We start from the raw sequence: 22,282 nt of genomic DNA, 5'->3' as shown, positions 1-22,282 counted from the left end.
TGGTATATATTCACAATGGAATTACTCGGCAATAAGAGAATAAAATCAGATAAAGGATGGAGTTGGAGAATACAATGCTAAGTGAAGTAAGCCAATCCCCCAAAAAACAAATGCAGAATTTTTTTTTTTATATAAGGAGACTGATTCATAGTGGGGTTGGGAGGGGGAGCATGGGATGATTAGACAAATTCTAGATACGGCAAAAAGATGGGAGAGGAAGGGAGGGGTCATGGGGGTAAAAAAGATGATGGAATGAGATGTACATCATTATCCTAATTACACATATGAAGACGTGAATGGTGTGAATATACTTTGTATACAACCAGAGATATGAAAAATTGTGCTCTATTTGTGTAATATAAATTGTAATGCATCTGCTGTCATATATAACAAATTAGAATAAAAAATACATAAAAATGAAAAATAAAATAAAGGTATTGTGTCCATCTACAACTAAAAAATAAGATATACTAATCTTTAAAAAATGTAAATCAATTTCATTTTTTAAAAATCTTAGACAACATAATTTTTCATAAAAATATTATTTATGCTATTATGTACTATATGAGTTTATTATTTTCTCAATGTGTTAATAAATGAATATTTTTAAATTTCTCAGCTTTAATTTCCAATATGATAAATAATAGGGAATAGTGACTTGAGCTCTCAATTTTTAAGCATTTCAAAGTGTCCTGAGATCAAAAAGTAAGGAAAATGCTGCACTAAGAGTTCTCAAATAGGCTGTGAAGTCAAAAAAATATTTACTTATTTGGTTCTCTCTGTTGTATGAGACAACATGATGAATTCATTAACTTGAAATTCTCATTTTATAAATGAAAATGGGAGGGTAGGAAGTTCAGTGAAAAGAAAATTGGATTGCTAGAAGAGAAAGAAGAGGATGACAACTTAAGATCTGGTCATGACTTCACCACTAACCAGTGGTAAAGCCTTGCTCACTAAGGCTAACCAACTTAACTACATATAACTTCCCTGGGCCTTTGTTTCCCATCTCTAAAATAAAAATAATCAGTAATTCTCGAGAGAGGGTGGTCCAGACTGAGGATACAATTTTTTCAAATTACATATTCATTCTCTTGCTTCCCCTGAGGACGCTGATTTATTTCCTCCCACCCTATTCCCCTTGATCATTAGTGCATTTAGCAGAAACTATTAATGATGGGAGTGGGTTATGCTTATGGTGTGCTGTGATGCTCTGGAGACAGAAAAAAATCTGAAAAACCACTGGACTGAACTACCTTTTAGGTCCCTTATGATACAAGATTACTGCCAAAGAGGAACCCATTGCAATCACACACTCGTGATAATGTACCTTTTCCTCCTTCCTTTCCATCAGGTGTTGCAGACTCTATATCTGGGCAAAGAGTGAAGAGAAAAGCCCCAAGTGCTCAGTCTAGTTTGCAAGGTCAATAGCATCTCTCTCGGATTGTTTGGTTATCACCTGGCAAGACATATTAGCATTTCCAAAACCTAGTGTTCTTGGCTAAATCAAAAAAAAAGTACACTGCATTTCGCCCTTTAGAATAACTCCAGAAGGGCGATTCTTATTTGGACTGATTTTCTAATTTGGAAACAAAAGGAGTTAGGCTTGTCCAGTGAAATCCTTGTCAAAAGGATGAGGTTTTATTTTTGGATAGAGAGTTTAAAGAAACCTGCTTAAAGAAACTTCTTTTCCACCAGGTAAGTGTTCTTATTTGAACATGATCTATTTTCTTACCTTATAACCAAACAGAAAGAGTCCAAAGAAAAGGCTGTAGAGATCAGCTGTCAGGATGCCCAAGTTGACAGAGGTGGCACTAGTGACTTTAATCACCAATGGCATGAAGCTGTATAGGCAAAACATACAGAGAGCAAATGCCACAAATAGCAGGGCTGTGGAAAAATGGAATATCTAATATTATGGGGAGAAATCACAAGACAAAGTGGCTTAAGCTTGGTTTCCATATAAAACTCCCTGATCCTTTAACACACTATCTACAAAGCTTCTCCTCATAGTAGTACTGCAAATGCGACTACAAAGTTCTCTGGAAAATAATAACAAAATACCAAGCTGTGATGTAGATGACAAGCCTTAAAAATCTAATAGGGTGTTGGATGATGAAGACCATAATATCTTGCTTAGAGTGTGACTGAGTTAACAGCTCTTATCACCCTCTGCTATCCTATCCACCCTCCCAGGGCAAATGATTCTGTGATAAAAAGTCAATAAAAACAGACTCAATGTCATGTGTCAAGAGAAATCACTCATTATCTTTTGTTCCTTTTATTTGTTTGGTCACTAGGGTATGGTTTGTATAACTGGATTCAGAATAAAGTATTTTTAGAACATCCAAGACAGATATGAGATCTTTGTATTTTGTACATCACATTAAATTAAATGCTCCAAGGCAGCACAATATAACTATCCTCTTTGGGACAGTGCTAGTCATGTGGATGCTGATCACAATATCAATGTTTCCGCTTTGTATCTACTTCTTTAACCTTGTGCTAAGCTCAGTGCAAATATATACATATATTCATTTTCTCTCTCTCTCTCTCTCTCTCTCTCTCTCTCTCTGTTATTTAATTGAATCAAGTTATTCAAGCATGGTACATAATCTTCAGTGACATTTATGTACTGTTTAACTTCTTTCCACCCATCATTAAATACGGCTCAACTTTGAAATGTTTTGAACAACCAATATAAAAAGAAAAATACGGCTCAAATCTTTCTTCACTCTCTTAACATTTTCTTCAGTTTTATTTTTGTGCAGACACCTAGCAATGTCAGATGAGAGGAGCAACCAGAGGTGGTGAGTGATTACACAACCTTCGATGCTTCCAGTTAATGCTTCACAAATTACAACAAGCAGATGGCAACCTTCACGCGTTGGAGGACCTAAATACAGATCTAATTGAAAGCTAGTGTGACGAAGTTCAGTCATCAGTCTTGTTCAGAATTCATAGTTTGTTTTTTTTTTAAAGCTATTCCTGGAGTTAAAAATTAAAAATTAATTTTATAAGGGTTCATCTACCAATTCTCAGAGAAAACTCAATGTAAATCTCTATCTTCAGTGAGATTTTACAAAGACACATAAATATTATTAAAATGAAGCATTTGTTTTTTGGTGTGCCTTTTGTCAGTTGGGGATAGAACACAGATAACAAAATTATTATTTATTTACATACCAATTTTCCAGTCCCAGTGAATGCTGGCAATATCCTCATATTCCACAATCAATCTAAGATAAAAACAAGAGGTTGCAGAGAGAGCCACATATTAATTTTTACTATTTCATAAGTAGTTTAGTTGCTATACTTCAGCAAAAGTAAGGAATTATGTTGACTTTTGAATTTTTCTTAGGAAATAATTATCTTCAATAAAAAAGACAAAGAATAAAACCAAAGGAGTCCATAAAGATATGTCAGACTCAGCCAGGTACATTGGCACACACCTATAATCACAGCTGCTCAAAAGGCTGAGGCAGGAGGATTTCGAGTTCAAAGCCAGCCTCAGCAACTTAGCAAGGCCCTAAGCAACTCAGTGAGGCCTTGTGTCTAAATAAAAATATTAAAAAGGGCTGGGGAGGTGGCTCAGTGGTTAAGCACTCCTGGGTTCAATTCCTGGTACCCCACCACCACCAAAAAAAAAAAAATGATATGTGAGACTCCCTTGCGAGTGTTCTTCAACAGCAATCAGCTATAGAAGGAAAACATGGCATACTCCTTTCCCTTGAACAAGATTAGAAAGTTAATGTGTTAACATTTTTTCGAAAATAATTTTAAAAGAAAAAGTTCTTACTGGCAAGGCCTCCACAACATTGTAGTCAGGAATCCTATGGAATCCCACATGCATAAGAAAATAAAACATAATAATATTGATGTTTAACAATCCTCTAATAAATCTTTATCAGCTTTCTATTTCAGAAGTGAATTTGGGCTTAACCGAACAAATGAATATTAGTAGTTAGAAAGCAATCTCTGATATATTTGCTTAGTTCATGCTTAAGAAAAATCTTAGACACTTACAGCTGTATGCCACTGATAATTGTTCCAAATAAGCCCACCATTCCTAAAAATTCCTGTCTGCTCAGCTTCTTCACAATGTATTCTTCACACACATTAGAAACGGCATAGAGGGAAGCTCCAAGCAGGACCAAGAGGTCACCAATCAGCACATCACTCCCTACAGGCAGGCAAGACACAAAGAGGAATATATTGTCAATAAGTGAACTAGGGGTTTACCTGATTCCTGTTCATTTAAGTAAGATTTTTATTTAACCCTGGTTTCTAGAAGTTCATACGATTCTCACTATATGGCAAAGTTTTCATATTTTTACTCCTCAATAACTGGAAAATAATATTATATTCCATAATATGAGGCCTCAGAAAGTGATTCTATAACTTGACAAATTCATGGAATTTGTGTAAGGGGATATATTAAAAACCACAGGGCAGGAAGCATGGAAACGCTCTTGTCTAAATGTGGCACAAAGTCTAAATTTCACCAAAGTCATCTACAGTGACTTTAGATGTCACCAGAGAACACCAAGTCTCATTTTTGATAAAAACAGAAAAACAAGAAGACTCTACAGTAGATTTTTCAGTAACTAATCTAAATGTTCATACCAAAAGAAGATGACTGCAAATATGCAAAGAAACGACTCTCTCATGAGACAAAATCAGAAACTATTTACTGAGAAGAAAAAAAAAAGAGCAGGGAAGGACTGTGGGCAGTAGGAACAGGAAGATTGTTTTGTGGAAACAGTTACAAAACACCAGAAACAAGTACAGCTGAAAATAAAATGTAAAAGACATGTTTACTGCCTTTGACTGCATCTTTGCAAAACTAAAAGTGTAAACATGAGCAAAACTTTTCTGTGACTGAACCATAAAGAAATAACACACAAGTTCTTACCTGAGTTGTCGTCCCTCCCAGCTAAGATGTCTGCACCAACCATGGTTCCTACCCCCAACAGACAGACAAACACAGCAATGAAGTGGATCACTCTGTATCTTGCACGAAGAACAAACCACGAGAGAGCCATCAACACAGGAATCCCAAAGCAATCCAAAAGCTTCAAGGAAAGAAAAATAAACAGCTTCAAAACTCTCTCATAAGCTAAAAAATGGCTACTAATAATAGGAAGCAGTATTTCTTGGGCATTTATTATTGCCAGTCCTGTATGCTAAGTGCTTTACCTGGACTAACTCATTTAAAAATCCTTACAACAACCCTGTGAGCTTGGAATTATAATCACATTTTATACATGAGAAAACAAAAGCACAGAGAGAAGAAAAGAGTTGCCCAAAACCATATTGTCCAAAGTGGGATGGCTGGTCGCTGAACCCAAAAATTCTATTCAGAGGCATATGCAATTTACCTCTACACTCCCACTTATGTTTATCCTAAAATCCAGAAGGCACACTTTCCTTCCTGCATTCATCTCTTTACTCAGTCAACAAATATTTATTAAACACTTGACATGTGCAAGACACTGTAAGAGGAGGTGGGAATACAGAGGTGAACAAGATAGATACAAGGCCTGTCCTCAGGAGTTATACAAGGTTAACAGATATGGAATAAATAATCACAAAACCAGATAAGTAACTGCAAAAGGGGAATGTGCTACAAAGAAGTAAAGGTCACATTGAAAGAGGAAGTAGAACCCTCTCCCTGATGAGTATGTGACCCCATGACAAGACGGTTTGTTCAGACAATGGTTTGTTCAAACTCTTGCTTGTTTTCATCACATGCTCCTCCATCACCTGTTAATCCTAGGTCCAGAAAACACTTGTACCCTGATATTGCCCATCTCAAAGACAGGGACATTAAGGGTGTCAAAATTATACAAATCCAAAACTATTTGCAAAATAAAAGAAAAATAAAGATCACACTTACTTCTTAATTTTGCAAAACTATGTAAATTCAAGGATAAAATATAAATAAGGATAATTCATGATGCTTTCCAGTATATATATGCCTTACACTAATAATATCCAAAAACTTCTGGGTTTGGATTACCCTGTTTTTTGTTGTTATTTGGTTGGTGAGTTTGGTTTGATTTGGTTATTTGTTTAACTCTTGTCCATGATTCTCTCTGAATCTGTTTAGTCATAGACAAGGCAGATCTCTAAATCTCCAGCAGCCTGTCTGATCCTATCTGCCTTTTACTGCAGTATCATCACTGGAATCCAACAAACCATGTAGAAATGGGCACCTTGCCTTGTTATTTATTCCAGCTGCAATTCTCTAATCTCCTAAGTGCTTTATTGAGTTTGCCTGAATAACAAGCCATTAAATGATGCAAATGATAATAGGCTGTCCCGGAAGACACCAGCAGAACCCATCATCATAGCTTAACAAAGTTCTCAAACCAAAAAAAAAAAAAAAAAAGTAGAAAAAGTTCACTCGGAACTGTCACAAAAGACTCCCTATCCAAAAACTGCATCTTAAAATCAGACTTGAATCTGCTCTACCTGTAGCAATTTCGGTAGGCCACAAATGACCTTATGAGGAAGCTGCTGTCACAGGAAAAGCCTCAGAAGCTTTGGCTCTGTCCCTGACATGGTCCAGCTAACTCTATGATCTCAAGCCGGTCACTCTCTGAGTTAAAATATGGAATGAAGGGATCAGACCAAATGATCTCAGGTTCACTCCTATTCTAAAATTCCATAACTTCTCATCTGATACCTAACACCTTCAATCATATATCTACATGAACCAAATTTTCAAAATGTATTCTTGCTGACGGGTGTCTTCTTCGATGCCTTCAGTTCCAAGATTCTCCCTTCATCTTTAAAAAGCATTATAGAGTCACAACAAGAGGGCACTAAGTGAGACCCTTAGGACAGGAGTAGGGAGACACGGATATAAAAACGAGTTAGATCATATTAGAAGCTCCGCAGCTCCACTCGGCCTGGTGACCCAGAGAGAGGCCCAGACTGAGCTGGGGCTCCTTATTCACCAAAGTGTGGCTCCACGGCTCAACATCAGGGTATATATAGGCTTGAAGCTGCCACTGCCACAAAACTGGCATATCGTGGCTTCTATCGAGGGACAACAATAAAGACCTGGTAAGATGTCACCAAGGTCCCTGTGAGCCTGGCTGCACCAGAGGTATCTTTACTAGGGGTGCTAACAGTTATCCTGTTGCTAAGGTAACAGGGAGTCTTGCATAGGGTTGCCTCTCTCTTATTTCTCCTACTAACATCCTACCTCACAAACATCTCAGCCCACCCCCAAGCCACCACTTCTACCATTAGAAACTGTAAACCATTATGCAAACCCATCAACTATATGGTAGAAGATAACCAAACTCATCATTTCTGATTATAGCAACAAAACTGTAAATGTAAAAATAGAAACTAATGGATCTATGGTTGCACATTGGGTACATTGAGTACTGTAATGTTAATCTCCCCCTTAAAGGTGAGGTATTGGTAGGGACATTATAAGACAACAGGTCAAAGCTGTAATACCTCAGATCTACACTGCAAGAGAGGAACACACAGAGACATCATGAAAAACCAAGGGAGGAAAGTGGCCCAAACAAAGCAAAATACTACAACAATACAATCCATAGATAGCACAGTAGATGAAATGTCAGAGAAGGAGTTCAGAATATTCATAACTAAAATGATCTGGGAATTAAAGAATGACCTAAATGAGCAGATACAGGCAAAAATCAATCAATCCAACAAAGAGATAAGAGAACAAATACAAGCGACCATCAATCACACCAACAAAGAGATAAAAGAGCAAAGACAGGTAGCAAGAGATTACTTCAAGAAAGAGAGATTCTGGGGAAAAACAACAACAACAGAAATTCATGAAATGAAAGAAATAATAAGCCAAATAAAAAACTCAATAGAAACCATCACCAACATACTAGATCACTTGGAAGACAGGACCTCAGACAATGAAGACAAAATACACAATTTTGAAAATAAAGCTGACCTCACAATGAAGATGGTAAGAAACAATGAAGAGAACATTCAAGAATTATGGGATAGCATCAAAACACCAAATTTAAGATTTATTAGGATAGAGGAAGGCTCAGAGATTCAAACCAAAGGAATGCACAGTCTCTTCAATGAAATAACATCACAAAATTTCCCAAGCATGAAGAATGAATTGAAAAATCAAATACAAGAGGCCTATAAGACACCAAATGTACAAAATAACAACAGATCTACAACAAGACACATTATAATAAAAATGCCTAGCATACAGAATAAGGATAGAATTTTAAAGGCCACAAGAGAAAAAATATCAGATTACCTATAAGGAAAGACCAATTCAGGTCTCAGCAGATTCTTCAACCCAGACTCTCAAAGCCAGAGATCCTGGAACAACATACACCAAGCTCTGAAAGATAATGGATGCCAACTAAGAATCTTATATCCAGAAAAATTAAGCTTCAGATTTGATAATGAAATAAACCTTCTGTACTAAACAAAAGCTAAAAGAATTTATAACAAGAAAGCCTGCACTACAGAACATTCTTGGCAAAATATTCCAGGAGGAGGAAATAAAAAAACAACAATGAAAATCTGCAAAGGGAAAAACTACAATAAAGGAAAAGCCAACCAAAGGAGAAACTAAGTCAAGTTAAATACCAAAAATAAACAAAATGACCAAAAATACAAATCAGGTCTCAATAATAACCCTGAATGTTAATGGCCTAGACTCACCAATCAAAAGACATAGACTGGCAGATTGGATTAAAAAAATACCCAACAATATGCTGCCTTCAAGAGACTCACCTCATAGGAAAAGATGTCAACAGACTGAAGGTGAAAGGTTGGGATAAAATACACCATTTACATGGTCTGCATAAACAAGCAGGGGTTTCCACCCTCACATCAAATAAAGTAGACTTCAAGCCAAAGTTAATCAAAAGGAATAAAGATGAACATTTTATACTACTTGAGGGAATCATACATCAACAAGACATAACAGTTATAAATATGTATGCCCCAAACAATGGAGCATCTATGTTCATCAATCAAATTTTCTCAAGTTCAGGAATCAAACAGACCACAACACAATAATTCTGGGTGACTTTAACACACCTCTTTCACCACTGGATAGATCTTCCAAACAAAAGCTAAACAAAGAAACTGTAGAACTAAATAATACAATAAATAACTTAGACTTAAGACATATATAAAACATTTTATTTATCAACGAGCGAATACATTTTCTTCTCAGTAGCACATGGATCCTTCTCTAAAATAGACCATATATTATGCCACAAAGCAACTCTTAGTAAATACAAAAAAGTAGAGATACTACCCTGCATTCTTATCAGAGTATAATGGAATGAAATTAGAAATCAATGCTAAAACAAAAAATAAAAGCTATTCCAACACCTGCAGACTAAATACTATGCTATTGAATGAACAATGGGTTGCAAAAGATATCAAGGAGGAGATTAAAAAATTTTTAGAGGTAAATGAGAACACTGATACAACATATTGAAATCTCTGGGACACTATGAAGGCAGTTCTAAAAGAAATTTCATTGTGTGGAGTTCATTCCTTCTAAGAAGAAAAAGTCAAAAAATATATGACCTAACATTACATCTCAAAGCCTTAGAAAAAGAAGAACAAATCAACCCCCAAAGCAGTAGAAGACAGGAAATAATTAAAATAAGAGCTGAAATCAATGAAAATGAAACAACTGAAAAAACTGACAAACAGTTGGTTCTTTGAAAACAATAAATAAAATTGATAAACCATTAGCCATACTAATAAAGAGAAGGAGAGAGAAAACTCAAATTACTAATATCTGTGATGAAAAGGGAAAAATCATGACAGACACTACAGAAATACAGAAGATAACTAGAAATTATTTTGAAAATCTGTAATCCAAAAAAATAGAAAATATCAAAGGCATCAACAAATTTCTGGAGGCATATGATATGCCAAACTAAATCAGGATGATATACACAATTTAAACAGATCAAGTTCAAGCAAGGAAATACAGGACACCATCAAAAGCCTACCAACCAAGAAAAGCCCAGGTCTGGAGTGATACACAGCTGAGTTCTACAAAACCTTTAAAGAAGAACTAACTAACCAACCAATACTCCTCAAACTATTTCATGAAATAGAAAAAGAGGGAGCTCTTCCAAACACATTCTATGAGGCCAATATCACCCTGATTCCAAAACCAGACAAACACACATCAAAGAAAGAAAACTTCAGACCTTTTCAATATCTCTAATGAATATAGATGCAAAAATTCTCAATAAAATTCTAGCAAATCGAATACAAAAACATATCAAAAAGATAGTGCACCACAATCAAGTGGAATTGATCTCAGGGATGCAAAGTTGGTTCAATATACAGATATCAATAAATGTAATGCATCACATCAATAGCTTCAAAGATAAAAATCATATGACCATCTCAATAGATGCAGAGAAAGCATTTGACAACATACAGCACAGCTTCATGTTCAAAACACTAGAAAAACTAGAGATATCAGAAACATATCAACATTGTAAAAGCTATTTATACTAAGCCCCAGGACAATATCATTCTAAACGAAGAAAAATTGAAAGCATTCCCTCTAAAAACTGGAACAAGGCAGGGATGCCCTCTTTCACCACTTCTATTTAACATAATTCTTGAAACTCTAGCCACAGCAATTTGACAATTGAAAAAAATTAAAGGGATATGGATAGGAAAAGAAGAATCAAATTAGCACTATTTGCTGACAATATGATTCTATACCTAGAAGACACAAAAAAATTACATCAGAAATCTTCTAGAACTAAAAATTGAATTCATCAAAGTAGCAGGATGTAAAATCAATACCCATAAATCAAAGGCATTTCTGTACATCAGTGACAAATCCTCTGAAAGGGAAATGAGGAAAACTACCTCATTTACAATAGCCTCAAAAAAAAAATACTTGGAAATCAACTTAATGAAAGAGGTGAAAGACCTCTACAACAAAAATTACAGAATGCTAAATAAAGAAATTTAAAAAGACCTTAAAGATGGAAATATCTACCTTGTTCTTGGATAGGCAGAATTAGTATTATCAAAATGATCATACTACCAAAAGCACTATACTGATTCAATGCTACGACAATCAAAATTCCAATGACATTCCTCATAGAAATAGAAAAAGTAATCATTAAATTAATCTGGAAAAATAAGAGACCCAGAATAGCCAAAGCAATCCCTAGCAAGAAGAGAGAAGCTGGTGGCATTACTATTCCAGACCTTAAACTATACTACAGAGCAATAGTAACAAAAACAGCATGCTATTGGCACTAAAATAGACTTGTAGACCAATGGTACAGAATAGAGGACACAAAGACTAACCCACATAATTACAGTTATCTCATATTGGACAAAGGTGCCAAAAAAATACATTGGAGAAAAGATAGCCTCTTCAACAAATGGTGCTGGGAAAACTGGAAATCCATATGCAACAAAATAAAGTTAAACCCCTATCTCTCGCCATGCACAAAACTCAACTCAAAGTGGATCAAGGACCTAGGAATTAAACCAGAGATCTTGCACCTAATGGAAGAGAAAGTAGGCCCCAATCTCCATCATGTCGGATTAGGCCCCAACTTACTTAATAAGACTCCTATAGTGCAGGAATTAAAACCAAGAATCAATAAATGGGATGGACTCAAAATCATAAGCTTCTTCTCAGCAAAAGAAACAATCAATGAAGTGAATAGAGAGCCTACAGAATGGGAGCAAATCTTTACCACAAGCACATCAGATAGAGCACTCATCTCTAGGATATATAAAGCGCTCAAAAACCTTTACACCCCCCCAAAAAAAAAAAAATAACCCAATCAATAATTGAGCCAAGGAACTGAACAGACACTTCTCAGAAAAGGGTATACAATTAATCAACAAACATATAAAAAAGTTCAACATCTCTAGCAATTAGAGAAATGCAAATCAAAACTACTCTAAGATTTCATCTCACTCCAGTCAGAATGGCAGCTATTAAGAATACAAACAACAATAAGTGTTCGTGAGGATGTGGAGAGAAAGGCACACTCATACATTGCTGGTGGGAGTGCAAATTGGTGCAGCCAATATGGAAAGCAGTATGGAGGTTCCTTGTAAAACTGGGAATGGAACCACTGTTTGACCCAGTTATTCCTCTCCTTGATCTATACCCAAAGGACTTAAAAATAGTATACTACAGGGACACAGCCACATCAATGTTCATAGCAGCACAGTTCATAATAGCTAAATTGTGGAACCAACCCAGATGCCCTTCAGTAGATGAATAGATAGGGAAACTTTGGTATATATATACACAATGGAACATTACTCAGGATTAAAAGAGAATAAAATAATGGCATTTGCAGGTAAATGGATGGAATTGAAGAATATCATGCTAAGTGACGTAAGCCAATCAAAAAAAAAAACAACAAATGTTTTCTTTGATATGAGGATGTTGACTCATAATGGCAATTGGGAGGGAGCATGGGAGGAATGGAGGAACTTTAGATAGGGCAAAGGGGAGGGAGGGGAAGGGAGGGAGTTTGGGGGTAGGAAAGATGGTGGAATGAGTTAGACATCATTACCCTAAGTACATGTTTGAAGACACGAATGGTGTGAAGATACTTTGTGTACAGCCAGAGACTTGAAAAATTGTGCAATATACATGTAATATGAAATGAGTTGCATTCTGCCATCATATATAATAAAATAAATATATATTTTAATAAAATAAAGAAGAACAATAGCATATAGAAAAGATAGCTACATTGAAGTAAGCCTTAGAGAAAGAGGAGAGGACTTCAAAACAGATTTCTAGATTATATTCTAGAAAAAAAATAGAGTGGCAAAAGAGAGAAGGAGCAGATATGGCAGGGGATGGGCAGATGTGGCAGAAGAGTGGGAAGAGACAGGAGTAGAAACCCAAGGCCACACAATGAACTTCAATGAACCACCGTCTGACTACCTGTAATTACGAATCATTGAAGGAATCCTTAAGAAGGAGGTACAAAGACCTTCTAATCCAAATTTCCACATTTTCAGATTTCCCTGGTCAAGAGATTTACTTAACAGAGAATCAACTTGAATAAATCCAATCATAGGCATCTCTGCTGCTAGAAGGAGCTTTAGTTGTTAGATGCTTTTTCTGAAATAATATATTCTTTGCTAGGACCAGAAGTATATGACTTGACAATCAAATGCTTAGGTTTTTCTAAGGGGCTAGCATATAAGAAATTGTTTTCAATAGGAAAAAAGCATGAACTTCAGTTTCAACAGGTAAGCTGGGCATGTTGGTATATGCCTGTAATCCCAGAAGCTAAGGAGGCTGAGGCAGGAGGATCACAAGTTCAAAGTCAGTCTCAGCAACGTAGTAAGGACTTAAGCAACTTAGGGAGATCCTTGTCTCAAAATAAAAAATAAAACTGGCTGTGTATGTGGCTCAGTGATCAAGCACCCCTGGGTTCACTTCCTGATACCTCACCCCCCCCCTTAAAGAAAATCCAAAGGTAAGTATTTTGTTTAACTGTGTGTAGACCTTGAACCAATTAAAAAACTGTTCATCATTACTAGTCAGATATCAAAGTTTCTGAAAACTGAAATCAAGTAATTAAAATGTATCTGAGTTCACTCTCTAGCACCAAAAAAAAAAAGGTATCTGAAATTATAAGGGTAGATGTGACTAGAAAATGACATTTTCTATATGTACTCACTCCTCCTTGTGACAAACTTCATCCTTTACGTAACTCTGCTTATAATTTTTATGAAATTCTAGGTTCTTTGTGTGCCTCCTCTGGTGTTCAGCTTACAGTTTAGATATAAGGTGTCCCTTGAAAGCTCATGTGTGAGATAATCCAAGAACATTCAGAGGTGATATGATTAGGTTATGAGTGTAACTTGATGGATGGCTTATCCCACTGATATGGATTAACCAGTGGTGAGTGTAGGCAGGTAGGGTGTGGCTGGAGCACATAGGCTACTGGGAGCCAGCCTTTGGGTATGAATTTTGTCCCAGGAGAGCTCTCTCTACTTCCTGTTACCACATCCTGAGCTGTTTTCCTCTACCATGCTCCTCTGCCAAGAGGTCTGCCTCACCCTGGGCTCAGAGCTATGCAGTTAGTCATCTATGGACTGAGACCTCCAAAACTGCAAGCCAAAATAAACTTCTCCCCCTCTAACTATTCTTGTCAGGAATTTTGGTGACTAAAACAATGTCTGTCTTAACAAATCATTTCCTATCTGGGAATTTTAAGCTATACCAGTGAAAAAATCAAAGGGTTTGCTGAGGATGATGCTTAGCACAATTTTATAGGGGGGAAAAAGTATTTAATAAAACACATTCTGGGAATAACATTTCATGTATGTTCATATAGAAAAAATAAATTTTTGTCAATCTTTACCTTTTCCAGTGAAATGAGTTTAATTTCACTTTAATTTTTCCACAGTTGCTAAAATTTATAGGTCTAATACAAACTGCATAGTGAGAAAAGTAATACAACAAAAAGTTATAAATTCATAGAACTTCGAAGTTTAAACATGGAGTCCATTTCACTTCCATCTCCATATACATTTTGTTGCTAGTAATGATGAGTTGGTATTAATACATAGCATCCCCACTAACATTTAAACAACTGAAATTAAGTCTTCCTCAACTCCAAAAAGTTGGAAATTAATGCTATATAGGAGCATTTTTCTTTCAACCCTGCAAGAATAAAACTAATAAAGAAATAGGGATGAGAGTTCTACCTTTGGCTACCCTCTCTCCCCAAGATGTTTAATAGGCTCCTTCAATCTGTTCCTTTGCTTGCAAACCTCCAACTTTTCTGTAGTATAAAGATACATCCACTTTCATGTTTGAGCAACGCATAAAACAGAACTCCTGTCAACATCACAGTACCAACTGCCAACTAAATATTTGTGTTTATTTTGGTAGGAATTGTTCTAAACTGCTCCAGCATTAGTGGTTTAGGAAATGATTAATATGTATACATTTTTTACTAATTCCAGGCAACATTACTCATTACTGCATGTGCTCTACTGGAAAACAGATATCATCCACCTGTGTTTAGGTTTTTCTTCAAGTGAACAGGTTTCAATAAAATTAGTTAGCACACGTAAGCACATGTTCTCCTCATGAAGCTATAAAATCCACAGTGGTCAGAAGGCTCCCTCTCACCTGGACACTGGTTAGAGTGGTGTATTGGTATGCTCTGACGATCGTGTAATTCGCTTCCACATCTGCCAGTCCCAGCAGAATGTACTTCCACCATTTCCTTTTCAAGATGTCTAAAAGGTTATCACTGCCTGGGTGAAAGAATGCTGGATTAGTTCATGTTACTTGAAAATAATAAAACACATATTCATCTGGAGATCAGAGCGTTCAAGCCAGGACTCTCTGATCTGTATTCTGTATTGTGTATTTTGAAAGTGGTCCCACCTAAGTTTCATTACCCAGAATCCAAACTCCTGCACCACCTTAGCAGAGTCATATTTTTCCTAGATGATACTCAAGTTAAGGTGTCACCATAGACCAAGTAGTCAATGAAAACACGAGAAAGAAATTGAGAGAAAAGTGGTTAGATTTTCTTTCCTGTTGTCAAAGAAGTACAATATCCAGATGAGCGTGGATGTCACTATTTCTGACTAGCCACAGACTATTCTAGGAAATGAAATGTTTTCCTGTGAATTAACTGGTTATTTAACCTCCATTCATGGGCTTCTTCAAAGGAAACTCTGCAAGTGGTCTTTCTTTTGAAAAAGATGAACTGTTAAGTGAAAGGAAGCCAGTGATAAGCTTAGGAAAAGGCCCAGCCATACAACTAAACAAACACCTTTTATTCTACCAAATCTTGTTTATTCATATTAACAAAGAGTCAATACTTTGGAGAATCGAGCATCACAGGAGACATTGAGTTGGCATGTATAGGGGAAGCTTTATGGTAAGATAACCCATGAAGAAATAAAACCAGTGGGTTGCGGTTGTGGTTCAGTGGCAGAGCACTTGCCTCACACGTGTGACGCACTGGGTTTGATCCTCAGCACCACATAAAATTAAATAAACAAAATAAATATATTGTGTTCAGGTATAACTAAAAAAAATTTTTTAAAAAGAAACAAAACTAATGAAAATCATAACCAAATAAACATCATTAAAATCCAATTGCCAGGAATATCCTGAAAACAGAGTAAGTCTTCCTAGATGTAAGATCCACGGAAAGCACACAACAAGCATTCCTTAGGAGGACCGCATGATGCACTTATGCATCACATTGACTTCCTGAAGTCCAGGGCTTCCAGAAAAGAGCAAGGTCTATGTCTGTAAACCATGTACTGGTTTTGCTTCCAACTTCTAGAACTCTTGCCAAATGTGGTGTTCCCCCACTCCCAAACATGTTTTCCCCTCTCACAACTAGTTTCTATTTTCTTTAAGAAAAAAAAAAAAAGTCATGATCCTGACACATAGGAATACCACCAATGCACTAAGATTCATTTTAATAACCCACTTGAATCAAAGTGTGAAATATGATACATCAAGAACTATGTAATGTTTTGAACAACCAACAATAAAAATTAAAAAAAATAAAAAATAAAAAAATAAAAGTGGATTAACAAATGCCACACTGGTAATTTTAAATATGATGAAACCTAGTCAGCTGGGTTGCCCATTTTCTTCATGCTCCTGAACTGAATCTTTTTTAACTGATTTGGCGATACCATGTTCCTCTTTTCTTGTGGGAAGGACTTTAGGACTGCAAAACAAGCAACCCCTAATACAGAGAGGTGACGGGAGCATGGTATCTGGGACAGGCTGCCTAGGTTGAATTCCTGGTTCTACCAGTTACCACCAACATAACCTAAAGCAAGTGATCTAAGTGCTACACACCTGCTTCCTCTTCTGTTAAATGAGGATAATATAACACCTGAGCTATGAGGCTTCCATGAGTCCATATATAACAAACGAGTTAAGCAATCAAAATGATGCCTGGGGCTCTGGTGGAGCTCAATGTGAGCCTCATGTGACCAACACCCTGGGTCTGATTTCCAACACCAAAAAAAAAAAAAAAAAAGTCTAGCTTTTCCCATTTTTGTATAACTAGCTAGAAACAATAATTCGACAATTTTCTAATGATGCTAGCAAAAATGATGTTAATTCTTTGCCAAGTTCTCATCTTTGTCACTCTCAAAATGGACTTGATCCCACATGTAATCCATGCGTATGCAGCATTCTCCCCTTGGTGGAACTAGGTATTTTGGAAAGCGAAGTTCTTGACTTTTCAAGTGTTTCTGATATTGGCTCTTAATTTTATCAACCAGAGGAGAGAAGAAGAAAAAAATGAAATCTAACATTTACACTTTTTTTTTTTTTTACAACTTCTACCCTGTCACAAACAGCTGGTGCTACATACTTGATTTTAATCAACAACTTCAGAGAGTTATGCATAAATTTCTAGTCACTACTTTCAGACTTTAAAAATGTCATATTTTTCTAATAACTTTTATAACTAATGCTACTGTTTTCTTTCTTGGTTTTGCACTGTTTTATTTTTTAAGTGACTAAAAGCAAAACATCTTTTTGAAGATAATTTTATTGAAAATTTCCACATTTGACCTACCTGACTGAAATGCCAGCATCATTGTATAAATTAGGAACAGTAAGCAATAGTTGATAAAGCTCTGAAGCATGGGGGTGTTCACTTTGTACTTTTCTGTCAAATACTGGCTGGTGATGGCTGTCCCACATATACACAAGGACAACATCTGGCCCAGAGCAATGGTTTTCAAAATATTCCTAGAAAATAAAAGAAGGTATCAGAATAACTTGCAAGTAAGTTCTATCCATAACACACACACACACACACACACACACACACACACACACACTCTCCTTCTCTCTCTCTCTCTCTCTCTCTCTCTCTCTCTTGCTAAACATAAAGGGAAATACTAAATTTTTTGCAAGTAGTTCCTTATTTCATTTTATTGCTTACTTCATGTGCACAAAAAATTAAATTATTGGATTTGAGAGGCTACATTTTTATTCTCTTTTACATTTCTGACCCCTCCTCAGTCTCATGAAGACATGTTCCCCATTCAGTGATCATTTTAGTTAAGCTGTTATATGCTATTTGAAACGTGTGTGTGTGTGTGTGTGTGTGTGTGTGTGAGAGAGAGAGAGAGAGAGAGAGAGAGAGAGAGAGAGAGAGAGAAAGAGAGAGAGAGAGAGAGAGAGAGAGAGACTTCTTTAAATTCAGTTTTAACTCTAGTTAAATTCTCTCTATTCGGTAAGCATTGGACAATTTGTCATCTTTTCACTCTCTGAAGACTCTGTTTCTTCAACTGCCCTTCTAGAATCAGTGATTGTCAATGTTGCCTGCACTTTAGAAGTTTGGTGCTTGGTAGTAGATCCTTTCCCGGCTGAATCTTCAGATTAGAGTCCAGCCCAGGCCAACACCATGATGCAGCCTCGTGAAAGACCCTGAAGCAGAAAGTATAGCTAAGCAGTGCTCAGATTTCTGATCCACAAAAAAAAAAAAAAAAAAAAAAGGTAAGATAAGAGATATGTGTTGTTTTTAAGCCACGAAGATTATGCTAATTTCTTATGTAGCCATAGATAACTGGCCCTTTGTAATCACTAAATAAATTCTTTCATTTGTTAAATGAAAGAATGTAAATAGATTGTCAGTCCTTGTCAGTCCAAATATACATACACTTCCCTATTTTCCCAATAGTTTGCAATGGTCAGAAAAAGGTAAGAAATTCTGAGAATGCCATGACAGAGAAGTTAGGATAGAAAAAGCACAGTAAGAAGGAAGAGATCATCAATACAGAGTGTCAGAAACTGCAGAGAGAATGACAGGATGGCTAAGGAAACAGGATGACTGGTACATTGGAAGCTGCTGGATTTTTGAAGGCAAACTTTTTGTTGGTGGGAATATCCAAAGTGGATTTCAACGGGCCGAGGGAACAGAAGACCTGCAATTGAGTGCACCAAACAGACCGCTGTTTCAAAAAATGATGAAAGGAAGGAGAACAGGGATGCGCAAAGAGTTCAAAGAATAGGCAGCAGTGTTGAGGACAGGGTTTTCATTGTCTTGCCAAGGATCAGGGAAACTTAAACATGTTTGGAAGGTTAACAACAGAAGACAGCAAGGGTGAAAGCCTAAGACCCACAGGAAAGAAAATCAAGAGATGATGGAGGCAGACAGTTCTTGGAAGGGTCAGGAACCAGGGCTGAGAACACTACAACCTTTATCAAAAATATTCTCTATAGAAATGCTTCCTTGAACTTAGAGAGATAAGAATTTGAATTCATTATCGTGTGAACCTCAGAGTTCACTGGTTCTCCACCCTGGCTCATACTACTATTAACAGGAGAGCTGTTTTAAAAGTAACCTATGGCTCAGGAAGGAGCCGGTGGCAGAGAGAATTTTTAGCATGCACAAGGTCCTGCATTCAATCTTCAACGGCAAAAAAACAAACAAATAAATAGGATAAAATACTGATTTCCTGGCCCCCCCAAACAGACCAATTATTGGACAATCTCTATAGTGGAATCTAGGAATTGGTCTGCTTTTAGGGAGCCACGTTGAGACTGAAGAGGCACTTCAACCTTCTCCTGTTACAGCTGCCATAGGAAAGTTCACAGGGGAGATGAGGTGCCTTAGAGAGCCAATCTGATTTACGAATTTCTTCCTTTTTTTTTTTTTTCTTTTTAACGTTTCAGAGAAATTATGCATAACCCAATAAGTCTTCACAGACATTCCAAGACTCTTCACCATGTCATCTGTGTTGAGGATGTGCATGATCATTTCAACAAAGTATGTCATGGCTTTTTAAAACTCCTTTTAAACCCTTTGGTTTGGGGTCTGGAGTTGTAGCTTAGTGGTTGAGCCCTTGCCTCGCATGCATGAGGTACTGGGTTCGGTCCTCAGCACCACATAAAATAAATAAATAAAGCAAAGATATTGTGTCTATTTACAACTAAAAAAAAAAAACACCCCTGGTTTTGATGTCACCTTAGTAGGCTGGGCTCTCTGTGAGGCTGAAAGCTCGAGGCATTGTTCTCTTTGGATCTGAGACTGCAGAAGCCACAAGTGCCCTCTACATACTTTAATGCCACGGAGATGGGCCTTTCCATCAGCCACTGGTAGGGCTGCCCCTTCCTCTAATCATGACCATATTCCTCTTTTTTTTTTTTTTTTCTCCTGGCCTGTGAGGCAGCTCCTACCACCATCTTTAGAGCCAATAAAGAGAATTTTAAAACTATGTGCCAGGGGCCATCTTTGTTGTTGTTGTTGTTGTTTAGATATTTTCTTAGTTGTCAATAGACTTTGTTTTTTTATATATTTATTTATATGTGGTGCTGAGAATCAAACCCAGTGCCTCACACATGCTAGGCAAGTGCTCTACCACTGAGCCACAACCCCAGTCCCCAGGAGCCATCTTTTAAACACAACTCGCTATTGTCTTGCTTTACTAAAACAACCCAACTGCCACAAGAAAGCCTGATATAGTCCAGCCTTGCTGCAGTGATTTATGAATTTCTGTTAAATTAGTGGATGTGTGATTTCTTCTTCCTTTTACAGTACTGGGGCTTGAACTCTGGGATGCTCTACCAGTGAGCTACATCCCAACCTTTTTTTGTTTAATTTTGAGACAGGAGACTTGCTAAGCTGGACATGCTGGCCTTGAATTTACCTCAGCCTCCCAAGTAGCTGGCATAATAGGGATGCACCCCCACACCCAGCTCTAATTGTTTTCTCTAGTGCTTCTTCTAGCTTCAGAACCTTATACTGTCACCCTGTCTTACTTTTTAAAATATTTTCCTTGTTCGTTCATTTCTTTTATTTCATTCAACATGTACTTGTTGTCCAGAGTTCCTAAGCAGTAAGAGGAAACAGAATATCTAACCGTTGACAATGTATTCTTTTCTCTGTAAGATTTGTGTCAGTAATTTGCCATTCACCTCAAACAAGGACAAAAAGAAGAAAAGTGAAGCTTGCTGGGTAAGACAACCCTAAGTACATTTGTAGAGCACCCACCATGTGCCAGGCCTTGGAGATGCAAAAATGGACAGGCACCCTCTGCCCTGAGAGGCTGGGTCTGCTGGGGATGAGTGTCAAGTTCTCCAGAGGGGCTGGTGTCGTGGTGAATGAATGCTCCCTTCCGGCCTTGCTGATCACTCCCCTCCTTCCTATTTAGGAGGTTTTAGTGATCTCACCACCAGCAAGATAAGACATTGACATTAGAGCATTTTTCATCCTCAGCCCTTATTGATCTGCTTTGGGTTGACTTTTCCACCTTCACCTGTTGCCATTTTTCTTTATGCTCTGTGCTGTACCTACATCAATGTACTTGAAATCTCTGAATGGGCCACAGTTTTCTGGCTCTGTGCCTTGGTATCTGATATCCCTTCTGCTGGGAATGCCTTTTCTTACTGAGTCAGTCTAGTGAATTTTTTTTGTGTGTGTGACACTAGGGATCAAACCTAGGGCCTCCCATGTGCTTTATGCAAATCCTCTGCCACTAAGCTGCAGCCCTCCTCTGGTGAACTCTTTTTTTTAATATTTTATTAGTTATTGATGGACCTTTATTTATATGTGGTGCTGAGAATCGAACCCAGTGCCTCACACATGCTAGGCAAGCGCTCTACCGCTTAGCCACGACACCAGCCCCTCTGGTGAACTCTTGACATCCATCCCCAGCAGACCCAGCCTCTCAGGGCAGAGGGTGCCTGTTCATTTTTGCATCTCCAAGGCTTGGCACATGGTGGGTGCTCTGCAAATGTACTTAGGGTTGTCTTACCCAGCAAGCTTCACTTTTCTTCTTTTTGTCCTTGTTTGAGGTGAATGGCAAATTACTGAAACAAATCTTACAGAGAAAAGAATACATTGTCAACCCTTAGCATTGTCATTCCAAATATGTCAGAGTACATGGCACCGGAAACCTTACCTAACACAGAAAGAAACCAATTAAAGAGACAAGTTAACAGAGACAAAGGAGTCTAGAACAAAACCCAGATTCCTAGACCAGAAAACAATGTTTAATCAAGATCCCAAAGGCAAGAAAAAAGACACATTTAGAAGGAAATAACTCTATTTTGGACATACTGGATTTTGTTTAATTGCTAGACAGCCAAGAAGAAATGTCCAGTAGGCAGCTGGAAGTTGGGGAAAGAACCAAGTTGGAGATGGACCTGTGCCTGGCTCTCCAGCCTCATCTTGCACTACTCCTTCACAGATTGTTTAATTTTTAACACGATACCTTTGTTATATTTTTAACAAAATATAGTTCT

The 22,282-nt window shown here is 37.1% G+C and overlaps 1 protein-coding gene across 1 annotated transcript in view; it reads right to left on the bottom strand.

The window, feature by feature from the left end:
* Nucleotides 1-22,282, bottom strand: part of Slc35f2 (solute carrier family 35 member F2) — a 57,058-nt gene that overhangs the window by 5,566 nt on the left and 29,210 nt on the right. Inside the window, exons 2-7 of the mRNA XM_076843800.2 lie at nt 17,604-17,779; nt 15,167-15,294; nt 4,916-5,075; nt 4,027-4,183; nt 3,187-3,239; nt 1,736-1,890 (exon numbers count right to left, since the gene is read on the bottom strand). Coding sequence (XP_076699915.2) covers nt 1,736-1,890; nt 3,187-3,239; nt 4,027-4,183; nt 4,916-5,075; nt 15,167-15,294; nt 17,604-17,779 — 829 coding nt within the window. The remainder of the gene's footprint in view (nt 1-1,735; nt 1,891-3,186; nt 3,240-4,026; nt 4,184-4,915; nt 5,076-15,166; nt 15,295-17,603; nt 17,780-22,282) is intronic.

Source organism: Callospermophilus lateralis, chromosome 2 (assembly GCF_048772815.1).
Source record: "Callospermophilus lateralis isolate mCalLat2 chromosome 2, mCalLat2.hap1, whole genome shotgun sequence".
NCBI classification, from domain to species: Eukaryota; Metazoa; Chordata; class Mammalia; order Rodentia; family Sciuridae; genus Callospermophilus; species Callospermophilus lateralis.
Note: the sequence above shows the minus strand (reverse complement) of the source record. Positions and strands in the feature narration are given on the sequence as shown.